At 42.0% G+C, this 15,818-nt stretch overlaps 1 protein-coding gene across 7 annotated transcripts in view; it reads right to left on the bottom strand.

The window, feature by feature from the left end:
- The window catches only part of LOC119170521 (polyamine-transporting ATPase 13A3), a 1,084,416-nt gene that overhangs the window by 220,484 nt on the left and 848,114 nt on the right, over positions 1-15,818 (bottom strand). For all 7 annotated transcript variants that reach the window (XR_012894535.1, XR_012894534.1, XM_075890967.1 and 4 more), the window contains 2 exons: positions 4,322-4,418; positions 18-90 (listed from right to left, as the gene is read on the bottom strand). Coding sequence is in view for 5 of the 7 variants with exons in the window: in XM_075890967.1 (XP_075747082.1) it covers positions 18-90; positions 4,322-4,418 (170 nt within the window). In the remaining 2 variants the exon portion in view is untranslated. The remainder of the gene's footprint in view (positions 1-17; positions 91-4,321; positions 4,419-15,818) is intronic.

The following is a 15,818-nucleotide window of genomic DNA, read 5'->3' as shown; positions in this document are numbered from 1 at the left end:
GAAAAACCAGGACTTACTTGTAACAGCCAGTGACGTGATCACAAATAAGTCGACGTAGAGAAACATTGGGTCTGAAAAGTTTGTTTGCACCTGCGCAGAGAAAATCAGAACGTTTAAAACAGCTGGCTCTTAGATAGTTGTCGAACTACCGCAGTGCATCTTTAAATTTTCTCACTACCTTGGGAGGCTGGGAAAGAAATTTTCAGAATAATATACTCTCTGCAACAGATACAGAATAAACGTCTTTATTTTAGATGAGGGTTCTGGAAAGGCATATTTATTGCAGGCCACTTTCATCTCGGGCCAGTATGGCTGCGGCCAGCTTTAGAACATAATTATTGAAGACGTTAATCGTACTTCGTATACTGTAGTACATCATAACTGTGTCTGAAGACTATTTGCGAGACATGCTGATACGCAAAGGCATACATTGATTTGATTGCCGTCACGCTGTTGGTCGATCACATTAATGCCTTCCTACTCTTCGGCTGTTGAAAATGAACTTTACCGCCATAGGTCGACCTTTTATGGTGCCGTCACACACACATGATGCCGCGCGATACCATGGTATGACATGATCGTTACGCCGAAAAATTTTTAAGATGGTAATAAATGATGACGTTATGTGATTATCTAGAAGCAGGACTTTATTAGTGACGCAGGTCACGTACTTATTGTCACGTACAGCGTTCGCACCACTTACTCGCCTGCTATGTTTCTCTGAAGGGGTTGCGCGACGAAAAACTTGTAAACTTCACGTAGAAATGACAAATCATACTTGAAGTAATCATCAGTAGAAAAGTTTCCAGTTGGCCTGAACTCATCTGAAGAAATTTGCTCGCCTGTACAAAGCCATTTGTGGCTGTTTGAAATGGAGCCTAGGTTAAATTTCATTTGCCCATTTCAATATTCTTTTATGCGTACCAACTCATCTTAGTTAGAAACAACATTTTGCCTGGTGACATTATTGCGCGTGACTACATTCAGATGAATGTGCCACCGCGAGAAAAGTTATACGGATTTTGGCAGCGCATGCCAAAATGCACCCACGTTTCATCTGTGGATGCGGCGCCTGTTATCGAAAAGGGCACAAAAGTAGTCATGCATGAGCATCCCCTTCTGTGCAGTAAATATATCTGGTGTGGTTACGGTGCTCGTCAAGTAAACCTCTAACGGCTGTGGCTTTCTGCGCTTCGTCACACTTTCTCTATTGTTCTACGCAACAACTGAGCAAGCTCGCACGGCCCGTAAGAATTGCCTATGCTCTATTCACGCACTATCCGCACAACCACCACACACGCGCCAGGACACCTGCCACGCTGAAGTGGAGGGCGAAATAGTGCTGCCGATAGGCTCTTTCGCCCTCCGCTCGTGAACGGCTGGTGTACCGGCATGTTCGGTGTGGCTGTGCGGATAGCGCGTGGATGGGCACTCTAACTTCAAAACAGCGGAGCTGTTTAAACCAGGCTTGATACTACTGCTGAATCCAAAAACTAACATTATAAACCGGCACGTGCTGTTTTCATGCCATTTTCATATTCTGCTTAATCTGAGAACACTTGTCCTGATTCGTCAGGCTTGATCACAGAAAACGAGAAATAATAATTGTTGGGGTTTATCGTCTCAATCGAAGAACACGGGCCTGTAGAAGGTCATGTGCTTATATTTAGGTGCACGCGTCCAGGGAAAGAACTAAAAACACTGTAAGAGGAACACAGGAATGACGAGAAAGGAATCTAAAGTGTATAGGCAAAATGAGGGCATTCTTAAGCTTCACCTTTAACAGTTGAATGCTCAAGCGATACCCTGTACCTACTTAGTACTTGATCTACTAGTTGTACACTATTAATTGTATCTTGTTACCGGAGAAGTTGAGATTGTCGATTTTTTGAATGTAATCGATGACGGTGACACCGGCTTGTTTCAGCGACGTTTTCACATAAGGCTGAGTTCTGTCTAATTAGTAGGATGCTTTGTAGCGCACAAAAAATTGTGCACTTGAAATCTTTTTGATCTTTCTTCGCACACTCTACGTGCTCTCTAGGGAATACATGCAGCAACACCTGTGAATTTTGTAAAAGCTGACCGGCTTTAAACCGAGAAGCCGTTACTATAATCACGAGTTTCGACGCCCAATGGCGTTGTGTGCTTGTACCAGGGAGTATTTCCGCAATAATACATGCTGTATTGCGAAGCCTGTGTACCGGACAAGCATGTCTCTAAAGCAAGAACTGTATTTCCAGCGAATATCCATGCACAGGTAGTCATTTTACTGTATTCGCTAAGAGACGCGTGGCTGCGCGCTGAAACACCTGCCCGGCGAGTAAACGGTGCGGGTTCAATCCTCAGTTCTCCCCAACAGTTTATATTAGTTATTTACGCAATAGCGTTGCAGAGCTCGTTTCCCAGAAATTCCGGCGTCGGCGCATGGGCATAGGCCTCGTTAGTTGAAAACGTTGCTTGCGGGTAGAAGCATACATTGCCATCGGGCGTCAGGACATTTGGTTTTCATAACGACTTCGTGGTTTAACTCTGGCCATCCATAACAAAAGGCCACCTTATTCTTTCGCGCATTACCCTAAGACCACTCTGTGCGGAAATGGCAGGTTTGAAAACAATGCACTCCCATCATTCCTCATGCTTTAAAACTTGCTACCCACTGGAAAAAGTGCAGCCACATGTGAAGGCTTCACTGTGAATAAATACTTTTAACTAAACAGACTACATTGCAGCAATCAGCAAATAAAACTTCTCGAGTGACATGATACAATAAAAAGTATATAAGTGATTAAAGTACGCTTTAGGGACAGAATATTGCTCTAGAATTCAACTTTAACAAGTGAAGCTTAAGAATCCCCCATTTTTAGTAGCTAGATCCTCAACTTTGCCCGCAGTCCTGCGGCCACCGACGTTTACGCCAGTGTACAATTATCCAGTCTCCGCTCGAGATCCCCGCTAAGGTGATTTCAACACTACTCATTAGATGGCGGGCCCCCACTCAAGGCGTCAGTTTTCGATGGCTCACTCGTTCGCCTCCTCGTAAATAAGTCCACTTCGTTTTCGTCACTTAGTAGTGAAACCAGCACGTGAAAAGTTCGTACGATAATTGTTACTGATGGGTATCGATATTCTCCCAAACCCTTTCACGTACCTGTTCTCACCCCCGTTGAAGAACGCCTGATGTCCACGTCGGTGATTTATGAGCGTTAGGCAATTGACTCAAGGCAGTCATCAGTATAGCCCAAAAGGGCAGGTGGTAAATGTGCCGATTGACGTGGCCAGCACTGAACAGTGGTGGCCGCGGAACATCACCGACAACGCTGTTTCTGGTGTACACAACATGCCCCGACTCGTTAACAAGCCTTCCTACTGAAATAGTCTCACCAAGATGCACCCCGTTCACCTTCGAGCAAGCTACTATATCATCGATTTCTTTGTGGATGTGTTGATGTTTTTTCATTAGCATTTTAAACTTTTTTTTCGTCACGGATGAAATTACTTTTTGCTCGCAACCAAAGACGGCCAAGCCGACACTGACACCTACACCATTAGCTTTTTATTGCTACAGTTTTGAATGCGATGTTCATGGCAGGGATCAAACCCGTGACCGTCATATCAGCAGCCGAGCACCCAAGCTAATAGTTTACCAAGGCGAAGAAGAAGAAAAAATAGAGAGGAAGAGGTAAGGTGAGAAACATATGAAAAGAACACACAAAAAGCCAGAACGAACGGAAACAGCCAGCAATGGTGGTTTGTACAGAAGAACAAGAGGTGGGAAAGAAAACGAAGACAAGGTAAAACAGTAATTGAGAGGATAAAGTATGCCACAGTGTGGCATATTACCGCAAAAGAAAGCAAGGGACATGTTAGAAGCTCATGAATGGCCAAGTTTTGTGTAACAAAGAGGAGAAAACATTCTCACCACTTCTCCGCACCACTACTGTGCTGCATTTTATCTTGTTTCTTCCATATTTATGGCACCCGTAACCGCTTTCTCTGATGCCGTTAGATGACTCGATCAAAAAAATTATTTCTTTATGTAGCATTGTGCTCGTATAACGTACATACAGATAAGCTTGCTCATAAAAACAGATAAGTGCAATGGCCACCCAGACAAAGCGGCCTCGTGAGAATTCACAAAACACTCACAGCTTCGTCTTTCGAGGAACGACTCTGTGAACTGTGCTCAAAAAGCCCCTTGGCTTCTAGAATTCGATTCAGCATACACAAAACTATTCGAAACATGTAGCCCCTTCTGCATCAAAAAAACTCGAAAAGCACTAAGCATTACTATGAAAATTTGTTATTCATCGGTACTTACGTGATACAGAAGTATGACAGATAGAAATTGAATGATGCTGTACAGAGAAATGAATTGGAACATGGAGAACGATGTAGCAAGAGTACATCTGCCTTCCCTGAAATGAAGAAAAATTTCGGAGTCAATAATAACCCGTATGCCTGCTGATAAGATTTCCACGTAACGTGCAAAGACAAATGCACAATTTCACTGTCTTATCCTACAATCACATCTTCGCTGTGAAGGGCGGTTTCTCGGCCGAGTTGGAAATTTATTTTTTAAAGGGTAATGCTATGGAACACGGACTGAAGGAAGGCACACGGACACAAAGACAGAAGCTCTTGCTTTACGAGCTTATATCGTAGTGAGAACATACTTTTCCCATCCGTAGAGAAAAAAAAGAATTAAGGCTCGTGTAGTACTTGATTTAAAAATTGTGCACAATTGAGGTACAAGTGTTCTTTGTATAGCACTGAAGACGCAGTAAAAGAGCAATTTGTATTTTTAGCGAAGCTGTGCATATAAAGAAGGTTGACTAAAAATCCTGAGCACCTTGAGAATATTGTTACACGTAGGCTGCCCAATGCATATTGTCAATATGCGTGTGTGCCCGACAAAAAAGGATGAAGGCTGCTTGTTGCTCGAGCTCAGAGCCAGACTAACCAGCGCTGCAGCCACTCTTGCAAATATATTTTCTAAATGTATTTCCAATATACTGACTCGTTACTCACATAACATGTTTGTTGATAGTGTGGGGTACGTTCCACCCTCGTAAAATATCATATGTCAGTGGCAATAAAACTGAATGCAAGATCATTTGTGTAGTGAAGAAGATGAGAAAACCCACCGATAAGGGATTAGAATTAAATGTGGCAGTAATTTTATCGTTTGGCAGCATTAAATTTGGTTATAGCCACAGGGACGTCTGCTCTGTGGTATTTGACTACATAATTAAATCAAAGCCAGTGCCATGTTATAATGCCTATATATATATATATATATATATATATATATATATATATATATATATATATATATATATATATATATATATATATATATATATATATATATTGGATATGGCACGTCAGGGGCGTTGTCAACAATGATAAATATATTTATTTCCCAACAGTTTCGGGAGCGGTCCTACCTTCATCAGGGGATGAGTTATACTAACATGAACTTCCAAACTTCGCAGCTGCCGCGTCCCTCTCGCCTTGAAAGATGTTATCAAGAGTGAAAAAGAACTAAAGAAAGAAAAAAAGAGAAGAAAAAGGTCGAAAAGAATAAAAGAAAAAAAGAGAAAAAAAAGACAAAAGTACAAAAAAGAGGAAGAACCACTGTCAACAGTGTCTCTGCCACTACGGGTTGTTGGGAGCAGGCGTCTATTACGTCGAACACGGTTTCTCAACACTCCCGCTGCGCCGCTTCCTGGCTGCTGACGGCTTACATGCAAGCTTCGAGGGAGTCGCGCTGTTGGCACAGCACACGAGGGTGCAGCTGCGATGGACGTCGGCGGCATGGAGATCGGCGGCAATCGCTTGCACGGACAACTCCAGTGCCAAGCCCCCTCAACAACAGGGAGCCTAGCGACACACAGAGCCATCCAGAGCCCCAGCAGTGACGATGTCGCCACTACGACCAGCGAGGCCAGCGAGCCAGCTAGTCCCACCAGTGAGTCAGAGATCGGCGGCAACTGCTTGCACGGCAAACTCCAGTGCCAAACCCACTCAACAACAGGGAGCCGAGAAACACAAAGAGCCATCCAGGGTCCCAGCAGTGACGACGTCGCCACTCCCACCAGCGAGGCCTTACAACACCAGGTGGACGAATGCGGCGAAGACCAAGGCGGCGGCTTCCAAATGACACGGGGAAACAAAAGGTACGGGCAGTCTTAAACACGCATGGTCCCATTCATTTCTATCTATTAGGAAAATCATTGAAAAACGGGTGCAATGCGAAAAACACGCGGAACAACTAACCAAATATCTATCTCACGAAATAGCACCTAAGGGCCTCCGCCTAGCCTGCAAACTCTCAAAGTCTACACTAAGTAAAGCAGAAAGGAGGAAGTGGAAAAAATATTACTAGAAGCGTCCTTGCAACTGACTCGGGTCATTGCGGACCATGGTGAGCGTAAGGTTATCGAATACAGTGTCAGGGTGGCCACGCAGAAATTGGTATCTAATCTCGGACAGCATGCGGCAAGAGAACTGGAAAGATATGAACTAAAAAAGAGAGGCGAAATTTCAGTAGTAAAATATAAAAAATTCAATCGGGACTGCAGAAGCTCCACTGCTCTGCAACAGAAAAATGGGAATGAGGCCGTACTAGAACGCCAGGGACCAGCCGCACCACAATCTAACTTTGAGGAGAAAAATGGGAACTCGAAACTACAGTGCAATTCTAATTAAAACACCCTTACTCTCGAATATGACGCTGACACTCCCGTGCCACGTGATGGCCAAGAGCAGCTGAAAACTTATGAGAAAAATGTCCTCAATCTGTCCAACACAACGCTCACACCCGCTCAGCTTCAACTTTTGTCGAGAGGCTTAACCTTTTGTCCATCATCCGGTAGATTCAATGAATTTGAACTGTACCAAAACCTCGATAACTTTGCGCGTAATGTCCGCCTCTGTGAATACTTTCATGATCGCAAGGACTGTACGGACGAGAATAGATTGATTGGTGGTGACAAATCATGGTGTCCAGGTGAGCAGAGGGACAGACACCTCGATATGTATATATGAGCAGTTCAAAAAGATATCATCAGAGCGTATGAAAAAAAATCGGCCATCTCGAAACAACATATCAAATTTAGAACGAAGGGCACTCGATGAACTACGAAAAAACACAGAAATTACCATCAAACCGGCTGATAAAGGGGGCTTCATAGTAATTCTAAACACGTCGGACTACTTAAAGGAAGGGGAACGACAACTATCAGACACAAAATTCTACAGAGAACTTCCAACAGACCCGACTCCCAAATTTTGAAAGGGAGATAAAAGTAACCCTAAATAATCTCCGCCGGGACAAGAAAATTACCGGCAAAATGTTAAAAGCAATGTTAGCGGCCCATTCTGTTCCCGGTCGATTCTATTTGCTCCCCAAAATACACAAGACAGGCAATCCGGGACGTCCGATAGTATCCAGTAACAGCACATCAACAGAAAATATATCAGAATTCATCAATTCCTTAATAAAAAACATCCCCCGAATTTTCCCTATTACCTAAAGGACACAAATCACTTCATCTGCGAAACTTCAAGTTTGGATATACCAGGCGGTAGTTTTCTGGTGACCATGGACGTCTGCTCACTGTACACCAACCTACCCCACCATGACGGAATAGCGGCTATGGTTTCTGAATATGTAAAATCTGACTCATCAACGAGTGTAAGTGGTGAGGTACTGTTTACACTTCTTAAACTTGTACTAAATTATAACCATTTTGAGTTCAATGGCAAGCATTTCCTTCAGGTCAGTGGCACTGCAATGGGCACGAAAATGACCCCAAACTTCGCGAGCACCTTTATGGCTTCACTTGAAATCCCAATCATTGAGTGACGCACCTTGAAACCTTTCTACTACAGAAGATACTTAGATGATATTTTTATGATATGGGACCACAATGAGGGAAGTCTTTTCCGCTTCATAGAGGGTTTTAACAACTGCCACCCGTCAATTAAATTCACGCACAAATTTTTCAAAACTAGAATTAACTTCTTGGACGTCACTGTCACGGTCAAAAATGACTTCTTGTCAACAAACCTTTACAAAAAGCCTACAAACCGTCAAATGTACCTACATTTCAACAGCAGCCACCCAAAGCATTACAAAACGGGTATTCCATATTCTCAGGCCTACCGGTACCGAAGAATATGCACCAATATGCGGGAATTTGACAGTCACGCAGAACACCTAAAGCATTCCTTATTGAAACAAAATTATCCGGAAGACATTGTTGACGATGTCATACTACGTGCTCGCAACGTGAACAGGAATTATATAATTAAAGGACCAAACAAAGTATCTAAAACGACTTCCCAAACGAACCTTGTACTAACTTACTCCTCATCAGCGCCCCGAATCAACAACATACTTTCCCGCCATTTCAACATAATCAGGCAAAGCAAACGACTAACTTTCATTTTCGCGAATCCACCTCACGTGGTGTACTACAGGGATAAAAATCTGGAGGACATTGTCGTTAGAGCAAAAACAAACACCCCCAAATTTCAGTCAGGGTGCCATCTCTGCGGAAAAGCACGATGCAAGGTATGCCCACAGATGGTCACAACACGTGAATCCAAAGCGAACTTTTCGGATTTCAAATTCTGCTTATCTGAAAGCCTTAATTGTGACTCCAGTAACGTAATGTACATGCTACATTGGAACATCTGCGGACAAGAATATATCGGCCAAACAGACACGCCATTTCGGCTGCGGTTCAATAATCACCGGTACCACGCCACTTCACTGCCGAAGTTACCTTTATCTAGACATCTGCGCCTGCCAAATCACAGTTTTGAAAATATCAGCGTAACTCTTTTGCAGTCCGGTTTCTCAAACAGACGAGAGCACGAACAGCGTGAGGCATATTTTATTTTCAAATTTCAAACATTAGTAGCTGGCATCAACGAGGACCGCGGAACACTCTCCTGCCTCGGAGAAGTAAGCCAGTAGGAAATTGGTGACAAAGACTGATAGCTGGAGACCATGCTTGTTTTTCTGACTGACTCGTACGTGTACACTGTCCTTTCTTGTTTTCTTTTACTCTTATTTTTTTATTTTATTAGAATACCCTCAGGGCCCGTAGGGCATTACAGAGGGGGTGGGTACAACATATATAACACACAAGAAAAAAAGACAAAATAAAGAAACAAGTATCAGATGCGCAAATCAGGAAGGCAACATAAGTCAACTAAATATGTATAAGAATTCAAGCACATACAAGACAAAGATAGATAATGGAAACTGCGTATAGTTACAAGCATTGCTGAGAAATTGCAGTCTTGAGTAACAAAGGGTCTGTTATTGATACAACGGAAGAGGGAAGGTGGTTCCAATCGGCTGCTGTTTTCGGTAAGAAGGCTGCTGAAAAGAATTTGGTGCGGCAAAACGGAATGGCAACCTTATGCTGATGATCAATGCGCGATGAGTGGTATGATGGTTGTGAAATGAGGTCTCGCTTCATTGATAGATTGTGAAAAAATATCTTATGAAAAAAATGCAGTCGCGCCAGTTTCCTCCGGACAGTTAAATTGGGTAGGTCAAGGTTAGATTTCATTTCTGATATGCTAGCAGTACGGGAATAATTAGAACAAATGAACCAAACTGAGCGGTTCTGAACAGATTCTAACGCGTTAATTAAATTTTGCTGCACGGGATCCCATATAGCGGTCGCGTACTCAAGCTTTGGGCGAATTAGTGATCGGTATAATTGAATTTTGAGGGACAGCGGAGCGCGAGAAAAGTTGCGGCGTAAGTATCCTAGCGTTCGGTTAGCGTTATTACAGATGTAGGTAACATGCGTGTGCCAAGATAGATTGTTGGTAATGTAAACGCCGAGGTACTTATATGAAGAGACATGCTGGAGGGAAACGGCGTTAATTCTGCAGGTACAGGGCGGAGAAAGAGATCGCCGGGTTATTGACATGCATTTAGATTTGTTAGAGTTGAGAGTCATAAGCCATTTATTGCACCAGGTTGAGACAGTGTCAAGGTCTGACTGTAGAAATTGGTTATCATATTCATTGTTTATTTCGCGGTAAATTACACAATCATCTGCAAATAACCTTATAGCGGAGTTAATGCTGTCTGGGAGATCATTAATATATATAAGAAAGAGTAAAGGGCCTAATACGGAACCTTGGGGTACGCCGGATGTTACTTTAGAAAGAGGTGAGTTATAGCCATTAGGTGTTACAAACTGAGTGCGATTAGTCAGAAAGCATTCAATCCATTTAAGAATGTGGTGGTCAGTTCTCGGCGTGTGTCGGGCCACCCAAGATTGTCGCCGTGGTGGTCCGTGACAGCGTGCGTAAGAAAAGGGTTTCCCCTTAATGGGTCGGTCGGCTTTCTTTCATCTTCGTCTGTTTCCCTTCAATGGTCATCAAGTGGTAGGCAAACAGAACCACTTTGTATGTGCATGTGAAAAAAAAGAAAAAAAGGAAAAAAAAAAGAAGACGGTCGCCTAAGCGATTGAGTGGCAACTGTCACCAACATCATTGTTCGTTTCTGCTCAGGCGCATAAAAGAATGAGTCTTTAAGTAAGGGTCATGAAACCCGTACGCGTTCCTCCCAAATTGGATTTCTAGCCATTCGAATGAGCCCATTTACATCAACGAACACGTCTTAGTCTATAACAAATGTTTGTTCAAGCAAAGTCCTTGCGTTAAAGAAGGACAACAAATGGCAGTTTTTCTAAACTGAAAACTTCAAATCAAAGTACGCGAGTGAACCAATTTTAGGGTATTTAGATTATACAGACAGCAGTGCAACAAAGGCCGAGAGAAACTCATAGGTTGATCTTCGCGACTTTTTGGCTTGAGCTTGATGTTGTGACCTACTGAAATCACTGCAATTATCACACGTACGTTGATTATTCATATTGTCACGTCGGTCCAGGGGTCTGGGCCACAGGGCACTTACCAAGCGCTTCGGTTGGGCTTGTTTCGTTTTGTTTTGTCGCCTAGAAGATCTTGGCTCATACCGACAAGGTGGATTGAACACACTTTATGACCACTTTATACAATGTTTGTTTAAAGAGAGAGAAATCAAATAAGAACTAGGTGAATAATAATGTACTGTAATCAAGAAAAAAAATGAAAGTGAAAACAGCAAAAGATTATGACAAAGCAGATTTAAAAAAACAGCAAAAAGAAGAAGGGGTTTGAAAAATAGGATATATCTGGCGGAACTACCAGCAGCGCATCCTTTCGGTTGCCTGAATGAACTGACGTGGTTCTGAAAGAATAGCACGGCGGCCTGCATCCAACTGACTCGGTCCAAAGGATAAATGGTGTAGGCCCGTGGCCCCAGATTTGGCTACACGTTAAAGAACCCCAGGTGGTCGAAATTTCCGTATCCCTCCACTACGGCGTCTCTCATAATCATAAAGTGGTTTTGAGCCGTTAAACTCCAAGCATGGATCAACTTGATCAAAGCAGCCGTACGGGTGCCGATATGTATTTCTGTTTTCGTCTTGACTGGTCCGTCACAGCGTCTTCGTACTCATCATTATAGCTGACTAGACGCACTTTCTTCGATTTATTCCCTAGATCACTTTACTCTTCATTTATTCAAAGTCACCTTAATTACTGCATTTCATGCAGGGCCAACACGTACACCACTCATATGGCATCTATCATTCACCTTCAGAAAAGCGCAATGCGAATCATCACTCATAGTTCATGCAGCGCATCAGCAGCTCCCATCTTTAGCAGTCTTGAGATTCAGCTATCCCCGCCGCTTTTCAACTGAAACAAGATGTCTTATTATTCAGAAGTAGAACAGGTGACAATTCAACTGACATACTTCCCCTACACATCTTCACAATAATAATAACACACGCTTTCTTGAAAACAGTAACCTCCTGCTTCCGAAAGTAAACTTAACTACGGCAAAATGACAGCGTTGTTGACTGTAATTTCATTTTGGGATTCACTTCCATCAATATTGATCTTCACTACATTAATTACGGCGTCTACTTAAACAATATTTATTAGCCACATGCATCACCTGCTCATACTTGTGCATTTATGTGTGTATTTTTATATATATTTGTATTTATTTATGTGGATATGCTCACCATGTTTGTATATCCCTTGATAAATATTTACATTAGTGCTAGTTTGTTAAATTAAAATTGTTTCTTACGATTTCTTCTTTGCCAATCTTTGTTTACGTTATTTTATACTTGTTATAGGAGGAGGCCCTCTGACAGTTTTCGTTTTGGGACCTCCTTCTGTTTTATTCGCTTTTTTTCTTTCTGTTGTATTGTATTCTAGTATTGAATATATTGAGTAAAAAATATAAATATGTAAAAAAGCTCCCGTCATCACCTCGGGAGTCAGGCGAATGTTCCTGACTGTTTTTCGCTTCTTCACATTATCTGTTACAATTACTTTATGATAATTTCACCTAATGGTATTATTTGTGTGACTGTTGGTTTAGTATACCGCATTTTCAGCATAGCAAGCCTTGTTATTCCTCATATTGAGCATAATTGGTATAATTGATTCGCATTACTTTTAAAGGGGCTGTACAACCATTTTTATCTAGCCATGGAATAGATTCACTAAAAGAACTTATTGCGTTAAGAATTTATTCTCGCAATATTTTTCTATCCGTCCAGTACGAGTGGATTTACGAAGATTGGTTGCGCACTGCAGTTGCATTATGTCTTCCATCCACCTGAAGAAAGCACTGGACGCTAAGCAAAGAAAGATTGCATGAAAAAAAAAAAGATACGTCACGTGCGCCTTGTTACCGAGAGCACTTCTCTTTTTTTCATTGTAATGGTGTGCGTACGTAGACAAGTCGCGGCCTTCTGCGGCTGCCCGAGCAGCGACTAAGCACGTGTTGCTCAAATCAATTGATGACTGACCCAATGGTTGTGACGAGTGATTTTTCAGCCTATACCATCAATTGTTCAGAAAAGAGCAAACAATTTTAGATGACTTTAAAAAATTTATTGTGAACTCAAGGCCGCGTGTGTCGTTACCGTACTCGGCCCTCGTCTTTACGAGAACCTCGACACCGATTGACAATGTTTGCTGATCATGCTCAAAAAGTGTTGCAGGGCCATTTGACACCTTACGAACTGCACTAAGAAAACACGGGTAAAAGATGAGGCAGGACAGTACAGCTATAAGGCATTTTGCTGTGAGTGTGATCCTTCCACACGAGATGAAGAGATGAACAGATAGTCTGCAGTGTCAAAATACCAGAAAGAGCAGTGGCTACTACCGCCAGAATGATGGAGCCACGAGACACACCCAACAAATGCCTTTAATGGCGACATTCGAATACTAAATTTTCATGATGATTACGTTAGTGCCGCACGCACGTTATGGCGCTAGCTGTGGAGACAACACCCCACCAGCACTTCTTCTTGGTTGTCTGCTGATCTCCGACAACCTCATTGTTTGACACTCTGAAAGTATCGTACTGACTCGCTTCAAAGAATAAAGGTGTGGGTATAACAACTGCCAATCCCAGCATACCAATCACCCTCTCAAGAATTATTAGGTGGAGTAAGGCGAAGCGGTGGCATGTGAGAAGAAAATAATCTATTGCTACCGGTTCATTGCAAACTGTTGTTAAGGAAAATTTAGATTTGTGAAGATAATAATTAACTGAGGAACTCAACAGCGAAAGTTTTTCAGGATTACCTCAAATTGACTGAAAAGTTATTTTGCGGTGTGCCATGTTTACTGCAATTGCCGGAATTCTTCAGATTGTATGAATGATATTTCGTTGTTTTTTTAAGACTAACAGGAATTCCACTCGTTCTGCAGTATTAAAAGAAAACTGTCAAACTACGAGTACCACCTGTAAAGTTAAAGACGCTAAAGCAAGCGAGTCATAAGTTTCATTTATTACAATTCCAACATGCCTGGCGATTGACCCAAAGAATCCTAACTTCAGGTAGGCTACGTGGCAGGAGTGACCAGAATATTCTGAGAAGAGGGGACTGGTTGGAGAACGTTAAATTAGTGCAAACAGACAAGGAATTCCGAAGAATAATTGCTTTTGTTTGCTGAGAGCTTAGTTTTCTAAGAGCCAATGCACTTGCCAGGAACTTTGCGAGACAAATTGGCGTAAGGTCAGGCGGTCGGAGCGCGAGAGACCAATTAGGCTAACAGGAAAAAATGCCTACTCCAGCGTTCTGAAGAATTCGCATTGCATCCCTAAAAACTACCACTTGAGTAGGAAAAGATAGTCATGAAGAGATAGTCATGAAGGAGGCCCTGCAGAACATGCTTTGAAAGTAACTCTGCACTTTTTAGAAAATTGGCTTGCTCGCCAAAGCGGGGTCAAGCACGCACTTCTATATTTTGTGGACTGAGCCTTTGCCTTGGCCTACGACTAGAAGCAGGTGGCAATATCGACGCGCGAAGTTTGCGAGGAGTTGGCGACATCCTTCATTGACTCGATATTTCAACCAATTTTACTTCTTTGTTTTTCCTAAACGTGGTTCTATAATGCTAATTTGCACAATTCCTTGAAATACAAAGCGAAATACTGCTACTGCATTGCAGATCGCCGTGATGGTTTTGTATATTCAATTACCCAAGACTCTGCTCATAAGTGGCGGACAGATCTTGCCCTCCACATACGTCACTGTAAATCGGTATGGATTGGAAGCGATATAGAGCAGAGATCGCAGAATGGCGCTTTTATTCTCAGTTTCATGTATACCGCTCCCCATCTTCATAAGTTTCTGATTTTCTGAGTGGGTTGTGCAAGCTTCTTCATGGCACATCTCTCGAGCATAACCAAGGTTTAGTTCTTGGTGATAATATTATTAGTTTACTCGACATAGATATTGGCACTGCAACTGCCTAAACTGACTGCATAGCTGGTTTCTACTTTGAATCATTATATACTTCTTTTACCACGTACTTTACACGTGGAAGCTATTCGCTTTTAGACCACGATTTAACTGATATCGCACCTTCTACACTAGCAATCGTCATAGATATGCTCATCACAGAATATTTACCTGTATTCGGCGCAGCTCAGGCTGAAATTTAGCAGTGCAACTTAACCTGCTTTTTGTCCAAATTTCACGGTGACAAGCTTCGTTAGTGCTATATCAAGTACGGATTGGCCATTGATTTAATCTGTGGATGACACAGAACTAGCTCTTCAAAATTTTTGTTTTATTGTTTTAGAAGCTGTCCGCACAAATGCTACTATCTTCAAGTGCCAGAAACATTTCAAGTTTAAAAGTAATTTATGGGTAAGAAAAGGCCTCTTTAACAGTATGAGATAAAACTGATATGCAGAAAGCCTAAAGACTAAATTCTTACTTGTCGGGATGCTCGATATAAATACTATTGTAAAGTATTCAATAATTCGCTAAACACTTAAGTCTGACCAACTATATTATAAAAAGAACTTTGGAAAGCACGAGTGAAACTGTAGAAAAAAACGCTGCAAACAATTTTTTTTAATTTATTGATTTTTTAATAGTAGGTGATATAGTATAAATTTCAAGGGAAAATTTATATGTTACGCTTCTACCATCGCCAACTCTTTCAGTGACCATTCTATGACATGTACAACAGCCATCCAACTGCTACTGCGTATTTGATGATGCGATGTAATAGATCTTTGTGTTTCCTGTAAATACCAATGAAATGTGCTCAGTTGTAGTACCTCTGAAGAACACTAATGCTGGTGTAGGTACAATTTGTGGTTTCATTCTAGAAACAAGAAATATTGCCAGAACCCCTAATTTCTCAGTACCTTGCAACAAAATGTTTTGCTTTCAAAAAAG

Source organism: Rhipicephalus microplus, chromosome 3 (assembly GCF_043290135.1).
Source record: "Rhipicephalus microplus isolate Deutch F79 chromosome 3, USDA_Rmic, whole genome shotgun sequence".
Lineage (NCBI taxonomy): Eukaryota > Metazoa > Arthropoda > Arachnida > Ixodida > Ixodidae > Rhipicephalus > Rhipicephalus microplus.
The sequence above is the reverse complement of the archived record's forward strand: the minus strand, read 5'-3'. Positions and strand labels throughout refer to the sequence as shown.